The 22,051-nt window shown below is 41.7% G+C and overlaps 1 protein-coding gene across 1 annotated transcript in view; it reads left to right on the top strand.

Annotated features, from left to right (window-relative positions):
- LOC123764772 (multiple epidermal growth factor-like domains protein 6) overlaps positions 1–22,051 on the top strand; it is a 242,118-nt gene that overhangs the window by 210,094 nt on the left and 9,973 nt on the right. Inside the window, 29 exon segments of the mRNA XM_069302606.1 lie at positions 1,002–1,138; positions 2,585–2,708; positions 2,968–3,087; positions 4,159–4,407; positions 4,763–4,815; positions 4,817–4,921; positions 5,063–5,165; positions 7,428–7,630; positions 7,801–7,987; positions 8,108–8,118; positions 8,120–8,234; positions 8,431–8,540; positions 10,202–10,305; positions 10,975–11,119; positions 11,121–11,148; positions 11,274–11,375; positions 11,581–11,736; positions 11,832–12,090; positions 12,201–12,340; positions 12,783–12,899; positions 13,071–13,199; positions 13,372–13,445; positions 13,448–13,540; positions 14,124–14,252; positions 15,200–15,362; positions 17,344–17,526; positions 18,782–18,922; positions 20,516–20,629; positions 21,305–21,439. Coding sequence (XP_069158707.1) covers positions 1,002–1,138; positions 2,585–2,708; positions 2,968–3,087; positions 4,159–4,407; positions 4,763–4,815; positions 4,817–4,921; positions 5,063–5,165; positions 7,428–7,630; positions 7,801–7,987; positions 8,108–8,118; positions 8,120–8,234; positions 8,431–8,540; positions 10,202–10,305; positions 10,975–11,119; positions 11,121–11,148; positions 11,274–11,375; positions 11,581–11,736; positions 11,832–12,090; positions 12,201–12,340; positions 12,783–12,899; positions 13,071–13,199; positions 13,372–13,445; positions 13,448–13,540; positions 14,124–14,252; positions 15,200–15,362; positions 17,344–17,526; positions 18,782–18,922; positions 20,516–20,629; positions 21,305–21,439 — 3,729 coding nt within the window.

Below are 22,051 nucleotides of genomic sequence, written 5' to 3'. Positions count from 1 at the left end.
AATTTACCAAGGCCTTTTCCAAATCTAAACTTATCCAATTTTCAACCATTGTTTCTCATTCTGGTTTATAATTATGCATTCAGCACCTTACTAATATCTCACTGTTGTACACTTTCTTCCATTTGTATATTTCAGCCATGTCAGCTCTTACTTTTTACCTTTCTAGAGAATATAAATTAAGCATTCTTATTCTCTCTTCATAAGAAAGATTCTAATTCCAGTGACCAACTTGTTATCTTCTCTATACATTGTCTAGTTAATTTATGTCCATTCTATAGTATGGTGACCAAAACAGAACTAAATAATCTGAATGTAAATGGGGCCAAGTAAGATAAACTGAGGAATAGCATTAGATATGTCTTGTTGCTAAACCTTTTAGATATAAATCTTATTAACTTATTTGCCTAATTCTGTGCAGTTATACATTGATTTTTTTGGCTTAAGATCTCTGCTAATCATGACTTCCAGATCATTTCTTATTCAGATTAAGCAAATCAGCATTATTTGACTGATATCTGGCAAGTTCGTTATCATTACCTAGGCTCAGAACCCTAATATTTGTTAGCATTAAACTGCATCTGTAAATCTTTTTTTTTTTTAATTTTAAAATTCCTGTTATCTACTGTGAGTTTATTTAGCCTTTATTCATAATGACCTGGCCTCACCTGAGCTCTGCTTGTAGTGACCTGACCTCACCTGACCTATGCTTGTAGTGACCTGACCTCACCTGACCTATGCTTGTAGTGACCTGACCTCACCTGACCTATGCTTGTAGTGACCTGGCCTCACCTGACCCTTGGTTGCAGTGACCTGGCCTCACCTGACCTCTGCTTATAATGACCTGACTTCACTTGACCTCTGCTTGTAGTAACCTGGTCTCATCCTGATTTCTGATTTTACCTTTAACCTGTTCACAGTGATGTAGCCTTTGCTTTCAATGACCTGGCTACACCTCATTTTTGCTTGAAGCATATATGGTCTCACCTAACCTCCACCTGCAGTGATTGACATGGAAGTGATCAACTCGTGTCTGGAGAACAACGGTGGATGTCAACACATGTGTCGTCATGGTGCAAGAGGAGCTGTCTGCAGCTGTCACCCAGGCTACCTTTTACAACCCGACCGTCGCAGCTGTCAGGTGAGCGATAGTACCTGTAACCTGGGTTATCTGGGGCGATCATCACAGCTGTGAGGCGAGTGGCACCTCTGTATTATGCGCTACTCAACTATTCTGTGGGAGAGAAATCTGTTACCCATGAGCTTCAGAGCAACTGCCATAGCTGGATGACCCCTTGTCAATTAGCTTATCAATTGTATCTCTGTTGTCCTACCAAGAAGATGAGTTGGGTTACTCGCTTGCTGAAGAGCAACCAGCCTAACTGGCTTGGGTAATATCCAAGTATCTACCAGGTGTTTTATTGGGGTAATTTCCTTCTTTGGAAACAAGAAACATGTATAGTACTTACTCTTTCCAATTTCCCCCCAAGGTCAACTACTGACCTTCCTCAGGATGTAACTCATGACAGTTGCTCAACTCCTGGGTAACTCCATAGGCATCAGGTGAAAGGAAACGTACCCAATCATTTCTGTCCAATCGAGGGATTGAAATTAGGATCCTTGATTTGCGAGTCGAAGACATTTACCACCATACTACAGAACTAAAAATGTGAGACACCAGATTGAGGGTAGGATACACAGCATCTCAGAAGAGTATTAACCCTTAGGCTGCTGATTTAATTAGGATGGTCTACTTCCATATGCAAATATTTTCAACAAAATGATAAAAACAAGTACACAAATTGTCAGAAGACTAGCAAATACTTTTCAGTATTGAAAAATGCAAGACCTTGCATGTTGAGTATAAAAATGCATGTAATAACTATCAGATCAACAACACCACTATGCAGCACATTGAAGAAAGGGATCTATGAATTAGGATCAGTGCAAACAAACTACGGTTAAAGGGTTAATAATGATGATAATGCTGTACAGTATTTGTAAAATTTTATGTAAATCCTGAATTTGACTTATCGTAATTTAAAGTTTTTCGTTTAGGACCACAACTTTTATTGCCATGAGACTATGTAGTTATAAGATAAAAGCCCACACTTATATATTTGCATATTTTATGTAAAGATTTACACTAAAGTGTTTTTAACTCAACTGAGTGCTTTATCCAGGTCTGAGTACACTATATGGTTAGGACAAGACTTAAATTTCAATGACTTCATATAATCAGAGCTTGATTAAATTACTTGGGAGAGTGTAAAAGACTTGCCTACCTACCTGTTGAAGATGCCATGGATCAATGTCCCTGCAGCCCAGTCTCTGACTAGGCCTCCTTCACATAAAATCCACAAATACATATACATAAGTGTGGGTTATAATCCTGTTATTATATCTGTGAGAAGACGTTGCCATTACTTACTATGTAGTTATGTTATTGTTTTCTTCTCACTGAAATGATTGTGATGCTCTACCATAAACTTTATGATGTCATGTTTTATCTTATAGTCTCTCTCTTTTACACCATGTCTGAGATATAATATATTAAATACAGTATATTTACTTATCTGTGTTTCAGGACGAGGACGAGTGTGAGGCGAAGACCCACCGGTGCCAGCAGGAGTGTGTCAACACCGCAGGGGGCTATGCCTGCGCCTGCACCCAGGGCTACACCCTCAGCTCCGACACCTTCACCTGTGCTGGTGGGTTGCTTCTCCCAAACCCATACAGGGCTTTACCTACCCATGACTAAAAAATCAGTACTAAAACCCCCACATGTTACTAAAGTCTTCCTCATACATCTCCCTCTGCCCCTTAGAGAGCTACAGTATCCCTAAAGATTAATACCATCATCTATGCTGGAAAATGTGATTCACAGTTACCTAGATCTTTTGATTGTAGTGTTATTTTGATAATCATACTCCTTTGCATAAAGCATAGTAACCTGTTCTGGTTCTTCAGATGTGGATGAGTGTGAGCGGCAGAACGGGGGATGTGAGCACGAATGTCGAAACACCCAAGGTTCATTTATATGTACCTGCCGAAGGGGCTATGTTCTCGTTGACCGCACCCACTGTGACAGTAAGTTCTATCATTAACCTTGCTGCATCAATAAGTACTGCCAATGACATCACCCATTGTGACAATAAATACCACTGTTGACTTCATGTAATGTGACAGCACTACCATTGACCTTACCCACTGTAACAATAAATACTACTCATGACCTCTCCCACTGTGACAGTAAGTACTATCGTTGACCTCACCCACTGTAACAATAAATACTACTCTTGACATAACCCAGTTAGAAAGTAAGTACTACCATTGTTCTAACCACTGCAATAGCAAGTACTACTATTGATCTTGCTCAGTGAAATAGTAAGTACAGTACAGTACTACTATTAACCTCACCCTCTGTGGCAGTAAGTACTCCAATGCCTGCCTTGCCGATGGCCTTACTACAAGTAAAAGTTCTTCAGAGCATTTGAAGAATGCAGAGCATCAGAGCGTTGTTAAGAGCAAATTTCCTGTAGGACTTATTTAGTATAAGTTTTAAATTTTTACAGTGCTGTATTCTAAAATAAACATATTTCAATATACAGTATACAAACATGCTTAAAAAAACTTCTACGGGGAGCACCTCTGGCTCCCAGGAACTATAGGGGTGATATGTGTTATATTAGTCTGGGCATCAGTCAATTGGAGTTCAGCCTACTGGAAACCCCAAGCCAGAACCTGGCCCCCTCAGAGAGAGACAAAGGGAGCAATGGTTTATGGAAACCCCCCATGCATTTGGGGGCATTTCCATGTCTGCCATCAACCGGAGTTAGCACCCAGGCAGGTAGGCATAACAAACACTTGCAAACACAGGTTTTCAAACACTTGTAAAGTACATTGCGTCAGAAAGATTAATATACTGCTACTATTACACTCGCACTTTATTTCCAGTTTGCAAATTTTTCCTTTGTGTACACCTGCTGTACACCCTCCTCATCCACCTTTACCTACTATCATAAATGGTAATCTCCATGATTAGAGACCGGCAACAAGTAACAGGTGCTTGTAGGGAATAACCTATTAAGCATTGTTGATGTAAATATTACTTTACCAAGACTGTGCATAAGCAAGTCACCTGGCATGTCTTCCTCACAGTGGTCAACTACGACTACACCGGAGAGTACTCTGATCGTTATCCATCCCAGGCCACTCATGGTGACACTGACTTTAGCACCACCCTGGAAGCAGATAACTACCCATCCCAGGCCACTCGTGGGGACACGGATTTCAGCACCACCCTGGAAGATGACTCTTCTCTACTTGGGGACACGTCAGATTCCACCCATGACTTCTGGAATGACGTGACCTATGCTGAACATGCCAAGGTCACCACCATACACACCCGTGAGTTTACTAGCATCTGAATTCTCTGTTGCTATTTTGCATTTCTGTTATACAGTATTGGTATTGTGTTTTATATTATTGACTCCTACCAAAATTTTCTTATTCTTATCTATTCAACTGTTTTTATGTACTCACCTCAGTTACATTTAATTTACGACACTGCACCTGATCGATACTCCTTTATAATTTGTTCTAACTGCACAATCTGTCTTCTCAATTTTTTATTCACTGGGCAATAAATAATACAGTATACTTTTTTAGACAAAAGCAGAAACTTAAATAAAATTGTATTACAATTTCCTATGCAGATGTGATTGCTCACCGTGTAGGACTAATTCAACCCTCTTTCCTGCAGGTTGTGTTCCAGGTCACTTTGGTCCAAACTGCACATTAACTTGTGCCGACTGTCCCTGGTCAGTGCGATACTTCGGGCTGTGTATGTCCTCCTGGGACCACTGGTCCCACCTGCTCTCTTCCCTGTCCTGTGGGATTCTATGGACTGGAATGTAACCAGGTGAGAGACTACCCACCTGTTCCTTCCCCTATCTTATGGGATCTTATGTCCCTGACTGTAACCAGTTGAGTCCCAATACTTGCTCCATCACCAGACTTGTGTGTTACCTCTGGTATCAGGACCTGATCTGTGCTTCCACAGATGTGTCGCTGCGAGAATGGTGGCACATGTGATCCTGTTTCTGGCAATTGCACGTGTCCCCCGGGAGTGTCTGGGAACCTTTGCCAAGATGGATGTCCTGCTGGTGAGTGAATTTACTGTTCTGATGCTCCCCTGCAGGTAGATACACAATGAATTTCATGTTTATGCACAGATATACTCTTGCCTTTATGTTTCAGCTCCTCAAACCCACCGTTTAGTTGGCAGTCAGTTTTGAAATGACTCCTGATTCTCTTACTTCATATCATGCCTACTCTTGAATCTATGTAAAGAATTGGCATCACCTTTTTTCTATCTCAACTTATTTCACTTGCTCACTACTCTTATTGAAGCATTTTCTTAAATCTTCCTGACTTGTCTGAGGCTTTAGTTTCAACTCGTGCACCATTCAACCTCCACTCATTCACATTCAGTTCCCTCAGTCTTTCCTCGTAGCCTGCCCACCGGGATAAGTGTCCAGAACATTAACAAACCAATACAGACCACTGCTAGGTTCAAGGTGACCAAAACATCAAAACCATCAAATGAACTCCCCTGTAGCAACTATATTAAGAAGTAATATACTTGCTCCATATTCTCATTAGCTTAATTGCTCTTAATTAAATGTTCTTGTTAATTCCTCATAACCTTTCTCTAAGTATTCCACATTCCAAGAAGTTCTTCACTAATCCTTGGTCCATTAATTATAATTCCCAAATGTACAACTAATTACAATTACTGGATAATTTCTGTTCCCAACCTGCAAGATGTTGGTCAGTTTTGCCAAGGTGAGGAGATGCTTGAACAGTAATATAAGCCATTGTATGCAGATCAAAATCAATCTAAACTCGTATAATGGTTCAGTACAGATGCTTGAGAGGTACCACACATTTTCAACACCCATTGACATTCACCAGCAACAATGTAACATTCAACGAGTCCGATTCCTACCCTCACAAGACTTCCCCTATCTTATGGGATAATGACACTTCAGTCTCATTACCAGTGTAGGTAGCCAGATTCCGGCCGCATCAAGCTTCCATGTTTTTGTCTCGCATTCGAGCTCTTTAACCCCACTTGCATCCAGAGCCCCATGCTCTACACTTTCACCCCGCATCTGAGCTCTCTAACCCCCAGGCCTCACTCAAGCTCTCTGCCCTCCTTCCAGGCTTCATCTTGGCTATTATGAGACTTTACTGCACTGCCAACAAACCCACTGTTGTAACCAAGACTATACTAAATAAATATAAAAAAACACTGTACTCCTTGAGTCTCATCACCCAAATATGTACACACTAAACATGCATTACACCCCCAAGGTACTCAAGGTAACCCCCCCCCCCCATCAATCTATCAATCTAAACAAATGATCGAATCTTTCAAAACAAGCATGCACACTTTTGCCCCATCCCTCCCACTAGTTAGGGATGAGAGCTGGGGCTCATGTTGTCCACTGGCCATTGCCATAAGTTCTGTCATTGATGCAGATTGATAAACACGTTCTTTGTAGGGCTCTCGGGTTGTCAACAAGCTGTGTTGGGTCTTGCTATTTCTCGGCTGAGTGCCAGCCATTCTTTAACTTTGTCTTGTTGGGGCCATTTGCATTGTAATGTTAGCTTCACAAGTGTTTGTTGTCCAGTTTGGTGTTTCATGGACCTGATTTTTAGTGCATTTGGAGCTGCATGTCTGGATATTAATCCAGACTAGTACTTTTGAAGGTCAAATGTATTGCATACAAGGGACAATAGCTTCAAGCTCAACAAGATACAATGTAGGGCAAAAACAAGAGGTAATGCCTTTTTTTAGCAATAGGGAAGCACTTTCCTGCGATTCCAAGGGTTTAGGTAATGTCTTGGCATTCCAAGTAATGTCAAGACTTCGGTTTAAAACCCAGATTACAAAAAATCCACAGGAACAATGGGGGGGTACCTTTGACAACCCTCTGGCTTCCTGTCACCCATGCCACTAGGGAGATAGTGGCCCACAGATAAATTCAATTCAATTCAGACAAATTGTAAGTATGTACCACACTTCCTTATGTAGCATTTATTCAAATTGAATTCCATCTGCATTGTGTTGCTCTATTCGCTTATTTTGTCTTAAGTAATTTTGAAGGACATGACAATCATCTGGATCTTCTTTTCACCTTAAGTGAATCCCCTCTGGTATATTGTTAATACTATAAACAATGAGCATTGATTCTAGTGCTGAATCTTGCAATACTCCATTTCTTCATTTTCTCCTAGGAGCAAAATATTGTGTGAAATTTTCATTTTCCCAATTGCATTGCAGTATCCAATATTACTGCAAAAAGATCAAAATACTAAATAAGAAATTTGCCATGCTAACCATTGCATGCATTGGACAGGATACTACGGGGGCCAGTGTGAGCGGCGGTGTCCCATGATGTGCCCCAACATGCGCTGTAACAGAGTCTTTGGTTTCTGTGAGTGTGATCCAGGACGCTTTGGGCCCAAGTGTAACATGCCCTGCCCGGCCCTCACCTGGGGCCCCAACTGCCGCTACCAGTGCCAGTGTCAAGCCCACACTACTGCTAAGTGCCACTCTGAGGTTAGTTAATATGTGCATTAGGGTACTCTATTAATTCTTAGTTTGTAAGACAAAACTATGAGGAAATGTTTATGATTGTTAAAATGCTTTGTGTACTGATTCGTGTGTTCATCTCCTCGAGGCATAAATTTGTGCCATGTCTCCTTATAAGGTTAATGTCTTTCCCCCAGAGTGGTGTATGTGAATGTCAACCAGGCTACGTGGGCTCTGACTGTTCAGAGGCGTGCCCAGCTGGCAGCTGGGGTGCCGGGTGTTTGCATGAATGTCAGTGTGCCAGTAGTGCCACATGCCACCCTGCCAATGGTGTCTGTATCCAAGACTGTCCATCGGGCTTCACCGGACCTGACTGTCTCACACGTAAAATTCTCCTCGCAAAATGTTTTTAAATTGATGTAAAGTAATATAATGAAATATATAAATATGTACAATACTGCCATCACTCGGGCCATTCACTGTTACTGTGGTCAATGCCAACAGCGTGTGAGTTAGGGCCACTATGGTCCTGGGTGTATGAAGGCGTGCATGTGTGGCCTGCAGCCTTGTGACCCTACCACTGGTGTCTGCCTCTGTCCTGCAGGTACCCATGGACCCAACTGCCTCCGGTGTAAGTTCCCTTAATATTTTCTTCCATATTACACTTCGATATACAAGTAATCGTGGAATTTATTCTTTTTTACACATTGCAATTTAATGTTCACAGTAAGGAGCAATGTACAATACAGTATTTGAAATTTGATGAAACAAGAAGCTGCACATTCAGATTAGTCATTTTAAGTTTCATTATCTTTTTTTTCTGCTAGCTTGTTCCAAAGGCCAGTGGGGTCAGAGCTGTCAGCAGAAATGTCAGTGCCAGAATGGGGCCACTTGTGACCGTGTCAGCGGGGCATGCCACTGCCCTCCAGGATATGTTGTGAGTAACACGTGTACAGGTAGCAAGCAGTCTAGATGCTGGTAGGCTGGTCATTTATACAGTCAGCATCCAGACCAGGATGGGAGGCTAGTCATTTAGTCAGTCAGCATGTAGTCTGAGATGAGAGATTAGTAGTTTGCAATATGCATCCAGACTGACATGGGAGGCTGGTCGTTTATACACATACTTCTAGTAGACAGACATTTTATGTTCCTTGACATTTATTTATATACTCTTTATGTTGTGTAAATACCTTGCTTGCTTGCTTCCTTTAGCAGTGTTCCAAAAACTTTATTAAGGGGAGATGTAACACCATAAATGGTTTTATTTAATATTTTATACAACGAGAGTCAGTCACACACGGATATTGGCAGTGCCAGGCTGTCAGCCCTTAGCATTTCAAGTCACACCTTTCACAGGCTGCAGAAGTCAGGTTGTGTCAGGTGACCTCGCTCTCTAAGCTGATAATTGCAAACAGTTGGCTATGTTCTTTACATTAAACAAGCTGCTGTCCAGGTGTTGTAGGAAGATAACCAGAGGCTATCTCCTGGTAGGCAGAGTTTAGCTTCTAGTTTCCCCATAAATACCTATGGAACTGTACAAGTTTGTGCTAGATAGACACAGAGAGGGAGAGGGAGAAGGGGGAAAGGGAGGGAGAGAGAGAGAGGGGGGGAGAGGGAGAGAGAAGGGGAGAGGAGGGAAACGAGGCCTTCCTAGGTCTACACAGGCCTGTCTCAGACCGATGGGGACTGTAGAAGTTACAGCCCCGCTCCTGTGCCAGATAAGTCCACAACGGGCTCACCATAGCCCGTGCTACTTGCAACTTCTGGTTCCCAAGTAGCTGAATCTTAAACAACAACAACAACAAACCGATGGGGACTCTGTCGGTCAGCCGTATCGCCCACTCCATGCTAACCATATTATAATCAAAGACTTTGGTGAGTAAGAGTGTAAAGTTGATGTATATTTGGTGTTTTCCAATTTAAGGGTTGTGTGATGTTAAGGGGCAGTCAGCCATAGTTGCTCTCAATTTCTTATGTGATGACTCAGTCTGAATTAATGTTAATATTTGAACATCAAGTGAAGGGGTTATTGTGAATTAAGTGAACATCAAGTGAATTATGGTACCCATGTGAGTGAATACTGTAAATAATAGTACACAGATAATTGATTAACTTATTTTTTAATTGTCTTTAATTCTGATCTCTAGATCTTGGATAGTGAAAGCTAGAGTGAAAAGCACTCTGAATTGTACTTGCTAATGATTATGACTTGAAGATTCTTGACTATGTGATTTACACGAGTATAGTTGTTACTTGATAATGTCACAGTATTTAAGAATACTGTTGTACAGACACGTTCCATTCCTTGTCTTATAATTAATTCTTGAATAGATGGTGGCAGCTCTTTCTACTTCTTTCCTTCAGCTCCCCTTTTTCCTTTCTTTCCTTTTCCCTATCTTCCTTCTTTTTTGTCCCTTTCTTCTTTTCTTCCTCCCACTCCTCCCTTCCACTTCACTCTACGAGCTTTCATCTTTCTTATACGTTCCTTATACGTTACAACAACAGTATGTGTAGAGGTAGTACAAACAACAGTATGTGTAGAGGTCGTATACATAGTAACACAGGTGATGCAAGTTTTGAATCGGAAACGTTTCACAGGGTCCAGCATGCGAGTCGCGATGCTCAGTTGGCAGGTTCGGTGTGGACTGCAGCGAGACCTGCACCTGTCTCAATGGCGCAGCCTGTCACCACCTCACCGGCAGGTAGGTAGTACTGTAACCTCTTGTTGAGAAGATTCTGGGTGAGTGCTAGTTTAAGCAGCAGGTGAGTGCTGTGGTCAAGCAGCAGATGAGTGCTGTGGTCAAGCAGCAGGCGAGTGCTGTGGTCAAGCAGCAGGCGAGTGCTGTGGTCAAGCAACAGGCGAGTGCTGTGGTCAAGCAGCAGGCGAGTGCTGTGGTCAAGCAACAGGCAAGTGCTGTGGTCAAGCAGCAGGTGAGTGCTGTAGTCAAGCAGCAGGTGAGTGCTGTGGTCAAGCAGCAGGTGAGTGCTGTGGTCAAGCAGCAGGCGAGTGCTGTGGTCAAGCAGCAGGCGAGTGCTGTGGTCAAGCAACAGGCGAGTGCTGTGGTCAAGCAGCAGGCGAGTGCTGTGGTCAAGCAACAGGCGAGTGCTGTGGTCAAGCAGCAGGCGAATGCCGTGGTCACTAAGCCAGGTAAGTGAATAATGAAGCAGGATGGTTAGTAATAAATTGCAAGTCAGGTGAATACTGAGCCAGGTCAGTGGGTACTTGAACATTGAGAGGTATGATTGGTTCCTGTAGGTTTTATAATTATTACAGTATAATATTGCATTTTATGAGTACAGTATACGGTAATTTTTTTAAATGTGGTATTAAACAATGCAATTGAAGGTTGATGTCATTGATTGTGTTTCAGGTGTGAGTGCTTGCCAGGGTTCACGGGTCCTAGCTGTGGCCAGCCGTGTCCACTGGGGCGGTATGGCCAGGATTGTGTGCACATGTGTCACTGTGAAAACAATGGAGGCTGTGACCGTGTCACCGGCGAGTGCGCATGTGCTCCATGGCTGGCGGGGACCTCAATGCAAAATGCGTGAGTTACCATTACACCTTGGTTCACGATACTGTATTGTATACAGTACCAATAAAAAAAATAATAAATAATGATAATTTGAATGAAGGTTGTCCTGGTAATGACTCTGTACTTTCTTCACATAGCATGTGATACAGGAACCTATGGATCTGGGTGTGCCATGAATTGCAGCTGTGCCAACGGTGCTAAGTGTGACCACATCTCTGGTGCCTGCATGTGCCAGCCAGGTATCCTTCCGAGTGGTTTAACACGAGCTTGAATTGTTTTGTCTATAAATTTATACCTTTAGTGACTATGAAAATGAGTTTATAATCACTTAGTTGATACAAGAATGAAGAGTTTCCCTATTAATATACAGGGTACATGCACTGTAAGAGATAGTGTGGCTCCAGTTACTATTTGTTGCAATGAGTCCATCATCTTATTTCATAGGTTGGCGTGGGACCTTCTGCTCACGGCCATGTCCTGACGGGTTTTGGGGGCCTGATTGTCGTTATCACTGTGGCTGCGGTGCAGGTGCCGCTTGTGACCCTTCCACAGGTTCTTGCGCTTGTCCTCCAGGCAAACATGGTCAACACTGCTCCAAAAGTATGTACCCACTCCTTGCATTACCATTATTTAGTTTATGTATAGACCATTTTAGATGGGATGTGTAACTTTTTGACCTTTTGTCTGGCCCTCAGCTTGCTCTTCTGATCGCTGGGGCAGTGACTGCCAGAATGTGTGTCTGTGTCACAACGGAGGCACTTGTGACAGAGTGTCCGGTGCCTGTGTGTGTCCCCCTGGGTACACAGGTGCCACCTGCCAAGATAGATGTCCTAAAGGAACATATGGCAATGGCTGTCAGCACACTTGTCTGTGTCAGCACGGTGCAAGTTGTCAGCATGACACTGGAACCTGCATCTGTCCACCAGGCTTCTCTGGTACATATTGTGAGACAGGTCAGTCTTCCTGTTATTTAATTAAGTAGTGAGCTGTTGAGAAATGTGTGTCCAAAGTTTATGGAATAATCTTTTCTGCTGCATATGAATTTTTAATATTGACCCTTAGGTTGCTGAGCATGGCAGGTATGGACCTGGGTGTGTACTGGAGTGTCACTGTCAGCACGACGGCCAGTGTGACCCCATTACTGGCGCCTGCAAGTGCACCTCGGGCTGGCGTGGCCAACACTGCCATAAATCTTGCCACAAAGGTCAGTGTCAAGGCCACAAGTACTGTATTTGAATAACCGCTTCTAGAACTATCACATTTGGCATACAGATACACACACATACATATATAATATGATGTCATACTTAATAGCCTTGTGTGTGTGTGTGTGTGTGTGTGTGTGTGTGTGTGTGTGTGTGTGTGTGTGTGTATGTATGTATATATGTGTATATGTGTATATATATATACTGTATATAAATATATATGTGTGTGTGTGTAGGCATTACACATAATTTCTATTAGAAGTAGAAGTATCATTAATGAAATCTAAGGCATAATTGTATTTACAGTATCCAACATTTACTGATTTATTTATTTAAATACTATATATACAAGAACACAGTGGGTTGTGTAAGTACAGTACAGATTTTAGAGATTATTTTGTGCATTCCTGCAAATCGACTAATACTTGGTGCTATCCACAGGGTTCTGGGGTGGAGGGTGTGAACAAGTTTGCGACTGTGAACATGGCTCTCACTGTGACCCCATCACGGGCGAGTGCCAATGCCCTCCTGGCTATGTCGGTGACAGGTGCCAGTTTAGTAAGTATTTTATCTTGCTAGTGCCATCATAAGTTGCTTAAATATTCACTTATATTTTGAAGCATATTCTTAAAAAGAAATTATGAACAAGAATAACTCTGTTCTCTACTCTTAAAACCATATTTGATATTCCTCATTCACATAATTGGCTTTTATTTTATTCACTTCCAGTCTGCCCCTTTGGCTATTATGGGAACAGGTGCGAGGAACTCTGTACATGTGGGGAAGACGAGCCATGTGACCATATGACAGGTGCATGCACTTGTCCACCAGGGCGTCATGGCCACCAGTGCCACGAATGTTAGTATCTAGACATATGCTTAGTTTTCAGTTACTCGTATTGACAATACCTCTAGCAACAGTCTGGTCATCAAAAATGTTATTATGTCCTCAACAGCTCTGTCCCTATTAGAAAATCAGCATTGTCAGCAGGAAACATGACAGAAACTTTTACATGGCATTTTCTCCACAGATTGTGCTGAGGGGAGATGGGGTGAAGGGTGCCAACATGAGTGCCAGTGTGCCAGGTCTTCCCTTTGTGACCCAGGTCAGCTGGCGAATGCTTCTGTCCCGCAGGTCTTCGTGGTCGGAATTGTAGGAGAGGCTGTCCCCGGGGCAGATATGGAGTCGACTGCAACCAGGCGAGTACAGGTGTTGCCACATTGGATATTGGCATGGTTATGGTGGAAGGCACCTCTGGCTGTGGGGTCAATACAGTGTCATCTTTATAAAGCAAATGTAGCTCTTCAACCAATGGTTTCCCATTGTCCAGAGACAGGAAGCCTGTAGACCAACTACTGACCTTTCCCAGGAAGGTAACCCCACAACAGTTGCCTGACTCCTGGGGTTCTGTTTACTGCTAGGTGAACAGCGGCATCATGTAAAAGGAAACATATCCAATTGTCTCTAGTCCTGCCCAGGAATTGAACCTGTAACCTCAGTTGCAAGCTTAAGACGTAGAGCACTGTGCTATAGGCCCTATACGACTATTATGATATAAAAGATATGCTTGATAACAAATGTTTATTTATCAGCTTTTAAATAGCTGTTACTGTTAATTAAAGTTTCTATAATAAAGGTATCCAGTTTAATTGGTAAGTAATACCAATTAAAAATGGGTATAAATTAAGTGTACAGTAAGAACTGTGCACCTATTCTGCAGTGAAGATATAACTATTTCTTCAACAAATAATTATAGTACTAAGACGAGTCATCTATTTACAGAAGTGCAAATGTGAAAACAGTGGGACTTGCGACCCAGTCAGTGGGCAGTGCCAGTGTCGTGATGGTTACTATGGCCCCACCTGTGCCCTTCCATGTCCAACTGGCACTTTTGGATTCAACTGCAATGAGGTAAAGTACTCACTTTCTCTGGAAAAAAATGAACCTTTGCTACAGGTGAGATTAATTAGGATAATATTGTAGGGCTGTTAGCCTTTTCCTGCCTAGTTTATTCAGCTACCTAACACTCTTATCTACTCGGCATCTTGCTAATTTTTTCGGCCACAGTTTAAATACTTTATAGTTTATGTATAAAGTTATCATATTCCAAGTTTTCACTGTAGTGTTGTGTAGTTTTATATGGGTAAGTAGAGTAGGCCTAGTTATAATTTTAGTCTCAATTTTCAATTGTTAATGTTCAAGTTCACAAGTAAGATTTCTGTACTGTCTATGCAGCTCATCCCCATTCATGTCAACAAAATGTTCAACTTAGCCAAAATTCTTACTAGAAATAGCCAAAAATTAGACATTTGCAATTTTTTTGTAACAAAATCTGATTACTGCAGCAGTTTAGGCCCAGCTGCTCCAGCAGTTTAGGCCCAGCTGCTCCAGCAGTTTAGGCCCAGCTGCTCCAGCAGTTTAGGCCCAGCTGCTCCAGCAGTTTACCCCAGCTGCCACTTCTGCAATTTATTCCAGCTGCTGCTGCAGCTTAACCTTAGCTGCCCCTATAGTTTACCCGAGCTGCTGCTGTTGCAGTTTATCCTAAATACTGCTACAGTTTACCTAGCTACTCCCACAGTTTACCCAGATACCCCTGCCATTTACTCTGCTGACTTCCACAGTTTACTTGAAAGCGATGAACGAAAATTCATTTGGCTTCCCAGAATTTGCATTGTTGAACGTTTATATTATCTACAGATTTTTAATATACAATTCCTTCCTTTGTACAGCCTCATTATATATTCGTAGATTTGTAATGCTATTGGGATTGTCATTATTTACTATGTACAGTATGTGTTATGTGGGACCAGAAATGCATTTTTCATTATCTTGAAGTAATCTACATATTGATGTGACAGACTTGTGAGTGTGAGCACGGAGGTGAATGCAGTGGGGTCGGGGAGTGCCGGTGCCCTGCAGGGTATACGGGATCGCACTGTGAAACTCCATGCCCTGACCACACCTGGGGCCTCCGCTGTGCCTTCCACTGTCGCTGCCACAATGATGCCATCTGCCATCCAGGTAATCTGCCAGTAATGTATACGGCCTGTATTATCTGTATACTGCCTGCCATCTAGACTTCAAACAACCGTGTGTCACCTGCCTATCCAGTTGGCTTATTCATGACTCACTGACTCATTTGCTGCTCCTTACTGTAACAAACTAATTAATTAAAATTTGTTAGGTAAATTTGGGTCTTGACCAGGTACTGGAACCAATTACTTTATTCGAGTGCTATAACTAAATGCACTTTCTTGATAAAATGCATTAGTGTGTTAAGACTGCAAGAAAAGTGAAATGAATATTGTGTTAATAACAAGAGGTAAGTATTGTCATCAACAAGACCAGGCAAGAATGGTCATTAACTACACAGTAAAATAACAACATACTGGAATGAACGATATGGAAGAAAATGCAGAATAGAACCAGTGAAGAGCAGGGATGCCATATGCACAAGTCATAGAACACTGTATAAACATCAGAGGCTCCACAGGTTGTTCAACATACTGTACTCCCAGCAAATATAATAAATATAACCTGGAACAACCGTGGACATCATCTTGAGGTTATCTTGAAATGATTTCGGGATTTAGTGTCCCTGCGGCCTGGTCCTCGACCAGGCCTCCTTTTTGTTACACCCCATCCCCAGGAAGCAGCCCATAGCCGCTGTCTAACTCCCAGGCACCTTTTTATTGCTAGGTAACAGGGGCATCAGGGTGAAAGAAACATTTTGCCCATTTGTCTCCGCCTCCACCGGGGATCGAATCCGGAACTTCAGGACTACGAATCCGAAGCGCTGTCCATCCAGCTGTCAGGCTCATCTTCAAGAGAAAACTAGATACAGTAGTTTTCTTCAAAGAGTGCCGAACCAACCTGGCTGTGGTGGGTATGTGGGCCTGTGAGCCACTCCAAGCAACAGCCTGTTGGACCAAGCTCTCACAAGTCAAGCCTGTCCTCAGGCTGGGCTTGGAGAGTAAAAGAATTCCCAAAAATCACATCAAGCAGGTATAACAAGGTCATGTGAAAATAGTCAATAATAGGGAGTGTAGTGTCAAGAAAGAGACCACTGAGATCCAAAATTACATTTCAGTTCAGGATTTGACTATGCCTTTGTTTGTAGAGTCCCTTGGGTGCAGGCAGGCCACAGTATGGTAGACTAGAGAAGATTTTTGTATGACCTATTCAACAAGTTTGGATTAATAACTGAGAAATTGCTTGTTTTATAGATGGCTTTTTTTCTTTCATTAGAGCTTTGATAGTAATAAAATAACAATATATTTGCAAAAAATACAGAGGATCAGATTATAGTAATTACTTGTAACAGTAGGTACACTGGTGTCCAAACCACACACCAGAAAATACAATATTTTGGTCCATTTTGGACCATTATTAGGTCAAGTAATAGAAAGAGTGAAAATTATAGACAATGTAAGTGAACAGGAATGAAATGAAAGGTGGGATGGATGAAAGAGAAAGATGAAGATAATGAAATGAAAGGAAAGAATAAAACAAAAGGTAAGAAAAATGTGAAAATAAATAAAGTCGGGTAAAGGAAAGGTTAGTAGTAAGGGAAGGAAAAGGCAGAATAATTGGGGAAAAGAAAGAAGAATTGGAAAAAGAAGGGAACAAATAAGAAAAAGTTGGAAAATAGAAATAAAAGAGACAAGAAAGAGAACCAAGTTAGTCCAGGATGAACTGAAATGTCATCGTTTCTTCATTTTCTGATCTGTAGTTCCTCAGTTACTGTATGTTATTGGGACTCATCTGCATAGTAGGTACATTATTTGTACAGTATTTTATATAAAACCACTAATTACATAAAACATTTCGGGCATAACTTATATTGCATATGTAGATTATATGTAGTACCTAAAATATATTTAGCATAATTACAACTAAGGTACATAAACTTACAAATTTATTTACCTTTTCTAAATGTTAATTTGTTTTACCGTGTGTGTTTTGGTCGTCATTACTGGTAATATTTCCGTAATTTTGATAGCGACGGGGAAGTGCCAGTGTGGGCTAGGGTGGACTGGGCCAGAATGTGGCCAGGAGTGCATCCCGGGTCGCTATGGCCCCAACTGCCAACTGGACTGTGCCTGCCACCACAACGTCTCCTGTGACCGCTTTTCCGGTTGCTGTGAGTGTGGCCCGGGCCGCTATGGCCGCTACTGTGAGCTGGGTAAGTCTGGTGTATTATTCACAAGTTAATGAAGCATGTTAGTTTAGTAATGAGAGCACATGTAAATACAGTATCCATGTGTGTGTGTGTGTGGCATAGTGTTGTATAACAACTACATGTTATAACTCCACATGTAGGCCATATGTGTTATAACTTTAACAGAATATGTCTATTCATTAATATACAAGTGTTTAATGTCTTTGAATTTGTATAAATGTAAAGTTATAAAATAGTTGCGTATTTAAAATTAACACTGATTACAAAACTCAAAGTACATTATTCATTTATATGAGAAAGTTAATGCAATATAAATAGCATATGCTGTAATGAAAGAGACATGTTTATGAGTAATATATCTTAAACTGAACATGGAAATATAATATGAAACTGACATGAAAGTGAAATATTTAAGAATAACTTTTTAAATACTTTAGTAATGGGGTAGAATTCAAATTGTGCATCAAAGAATGTGACATTAGTTGATACATTCACGAGAAGAGGCTTACTGGTGTATAATTAGTATGACTATGATCAGTTTAAATAATTCCGAGTAGTGTTTTACACCTGGGAAGATACCTGGAAGATACTGGAGGGCCAAGTACCAAATCTACACAGTAAAATAACAACGTACTGGAGTGAACGATATGGAAGAAAATGCAGAATAGAACCAGTGAAGAGCAGAGGTGCCATAGGCACAATCAGAGAACACTGTATAAACATCAGAGGTCCGCGGTTGTTCAACGTCCTCCCAGCAAGCATAAGAAATATTGCCGGAAGAACCGTGGACATCTTCAAGAGGAAACTAGATTTATTCCTGCAAGGAGTGCCGGACCAACTGGGCTGTGGTGGGTATGTGGGCCTGCGGGCCGCTCCAAGCAACAGCCTAGTGGACCAGACTCTCACAAGTCAAGCCTGGCCTCGGGCCGGGCTTGGGGAGTAGAAGAACTCCCAGAACCCCATCAACCAGGTATCAACCAGTGTGGCACAGTGCACTACTTCTAGCAGGTATAAGAGTGGTACAATGCCATACTTATGGTAGGTATAAGTATGACATTGTGCAACTTCTCTTACACCTACAATTATGACACTGCCACTCTACTCTTTTTATGGTAGTGATGCCACTCTTCATCCTGTTTCAAGCATGACACTATGCCACTTACACCCGTTCCAAAAATTGCACAGTGCCACAGTTTTATCAGGTTTAAGAAAAAATTGACTATGTGCTGTATTAAGGTGTCATTCCATTCTCTTACAGAGTGTCCGGATGGGTTCTACGGAGCATATTGCACAGGTGTTTGTGATTGTCATAACGGTGCCAGCTGTGATCCTCATACGGGACAGTGCCGCTGTGCACCTGGCTTTACTGGCGACACCTGTCAACACACCTGCCAACCAGGTTAGTTAATAGCTTCCCTAGTCGCTTTCATCTACTCTTCTATGACATTTATATTGATTTATACAATGAACTGTTCAACAGCACTAAGTAGGCCTACTGGCTCATTAGTCAGAATCTATTTAAATCTAATTATTGTCACTTGACATCTGTCTATCCTTATTTTTAAAAGTACCAAGGTACAAGTATCAGTTAAGGCACTTGATTGTTTCATTTATCCATGATACAAATGCATAACTAATGCTAAATACTGTCACAATTAAATTGGAGTTTCTTTCCGTCCTGGACAATCGACTTGACACTGGTCCAGGATGGACTGAAACGTCGTCGTCCCTTCACCTTCTAGTGTGTGGTCTGGTCAACTTACTTTAGCCACATTATTGTAACTCATCGCCTTTACATAGCTCTCATCCTGTAACTACACTTGGGTAATTACTTAGGTACTTACACCCCACAAATAAAATCCCTGAATGCCCACCAACCACAGAGCCTCGCAGAGGAGTCAAAAGACTCATTTACTGCCCAAATAGAGGGCAAGGGGCTCTACACACTAGCTTGGTCTCTGAGGTGTGAACTCCCAAACACACCAGAGAAATCACTAAACAATGCTAAATGAGCTCTCTGGGAAGGACTGCCCTAAATACATACCGTATAGCACAAAGTGAATATTAAACCAAGTCCAAACAATAAGTGAGGTTTGTAAACACACACATGTGAAGCAAATACTAAAGTTTAGCAATGACACACAAGCAAATGGTCCCCCACAGGACAGAGTCCAAAGGATGGCCTACACTTCTTTTGAAAAGAAGTAGAACACTCTATATGACTAAGGAAGGTCTGAATGCACAGACATCTACTCCATACTGACTCATTACTGGTGAAGGAGCCTGGAGCTCCTGGACGTGCCACCTGTCAGCAGCCATTCACAACTAGTAAATACACAAGGAGTAAATGCTAGGGGATTCAAGCTAGTTTTGAGCGAGTCATTTGCAGAGTCTTTTGGCTGTTTCAGTGCTTCATTTTCTGTGAACCTTGCAATTGTTTGTATTTCTTTGCTTATGTTCTGAATGTTTTCTCAGTGAGGGTCATTGTAATAATCCTCTTCTCCCTGTGCCTCTTTGAGAGGAAACTAGGCTCTAACTTTGGTTCCTGAAAAGCCCTGCAAGATTCTTACGGAGTCAGTAGGAGGACGCCATCTCATTGAGATGGCTTTCCCCTACTGAAATTGAGACTCAGAGACATTGAGATTGAGACACTGAGGTTCCTCCAGAAGTGTTGAAAACCCATATCAACCAGTTGCATATGGTGACTTCATCACAGGAAGAAATTACAAAAAGCAGCTGGAGCAGTGTAAGAGTCAAGATGAAATGTGAGAGATCGTAAGTCTGTTAACAAGAGTCAGAATCATCTGCTCTTGACCCTCCTGAGTACACAAAGTACACAAAAAAAGTGTGTGTAAATGAGATATAAAATATGATAAAGATCTCATTAATTATAATAACCATTATTAATAATTATACTGAAGAGTGTGCCCATATGTTCATAGTGCTATGACAGTCAATGCAGAGCTGTATCTTATATTCACTGTAATTTCAGGGAATTTCGGTGTCCACTGTCGTGAAGAGTGCCAGTGTGGAGATTATCCGTGTCACAGAGAGTCCGGGGAGTGCATCTGCCCTCCAGGCACCAAGGGGGATTACTGTGCCATGCGTATGTATCTTCTCTTCCACGTACTGTACCTGCAATTTGTGTTGGTACTAAGTAATAATAAGTCTTGTAATAGGTACAGCATTGTTAATTTTAATTGGTTGTGTCATAGAGAAAGTAATTTACTAATAATCAAGGTGCTAACAATTTTCTTATTTTAGTACTGTACAGTATTGCATTTTACTTTACCACAAGTAATTTATGGGAAGAATTATGTACAGTATATAATTGTGGTTTATTAAGGCTCTTCTTTTATTCACGTAGATTATTTCCAGCTAAATTTTTTACTCGGGTACAGTATTGACATTTATGGCTTCATTGGCTGATTCCCTGTACTGTATTTATATTCTTTTGGGTATAAATCATTTGTAACTCACACAAGGGGGAGTTACAGTAGACTTTTTAGAGAAGTAGTCTATATTAATACAGCTGTATCTTGATGAGATCTCCTCCGTCATGTCTGGTTTGTAGTGTTGTTAGTACAGATGCACTTGTCTCCTTTGGAAAAAGTTTAACTCATTGTTCTTTTGAAGGTGAAGTCACCATTTGACAAGCAAATGTGTAATCTGTGTAGCAGTGATGGGTTTATCATGAGGTTGTATCAAATGTTTATTCAGGTAATAGGAAATATATGTTGGCTGGATAAGCTATTGGCATATAATGTGTTAATTTTTCCAGCATGTGGAACGGGCAGGTATGGCCGAGGGTGTGAACAGGTGTGCGAGTGTCACAATGGAGGAACCTGTCATCCAGCCACAGGCCACTGTTCCTGCACCCCAGGCTGGCTTGGACCCAAGTGTGATGAGAAGGATGGTAAGCTTGTGTTCACACACTGAAATAAATATACAATATACAACACACTCGCACACACAGAACCAACACAAAACAGAACTTCAGAACCTTGTATACCACATATGTTAAGCCAATCCTGGAGTATGCAGCCCTAGCATGGAGCCCATACCTTGTCAAGCACAAGACAAAGCTGGAAAAAATTCAGAGGTATGCCACCAGGCTAGTTTCAGAACTAACAGGCATGAGTTATGAGAAAAGGCTGCATGAACTGCACCTCTCCTTGCTGGAAGACAGAAGAGTTCAGGGAGACATGATCACCACATTTAAAATTCTCACGGGAATTGACAGGGTAGACAAGGATGGATTATTTAACATGGGTGGTACATGCACAAGGGGACACAGGTGGAAGCTGAGTACCCAAATGAGCCACAGAGACATTAGACAGAACCTTTTCACTGTCAGAGTAGTTAGTAAATGGAATGCACTAAGAAGTGATGTGGTGGAGGCTGACTCCATACGCAGTTTCAAATGTAGATATGATAGAGCTCGAGAAGCTTGGCATTCTGTAGACCAGTAGATTGACGTTTGAGAGTCGGGACCAAAGAGCCAAAGCTCAACCTCCACAAGCACAAC

The sequence above is a fragment of the Procambarus clarkii genome, chromosome 48, assembly GCF_040958095.1.
Source record: "Procambarus clarkii isolate CNS0578487 chromosome 48, FALCON_Pclarkii_2.0, whole genome shotgun sequence".
Taxonomy (NCBI): Eukaryota; Metazoa; Arthropoda; class Malacostraca; order Decapoda; family Cambaridae; genus Procambarus; species Procambarus clarkii.
This window is presented reverse-complemented; position numbering and strand designations above follow the sequence as displayed.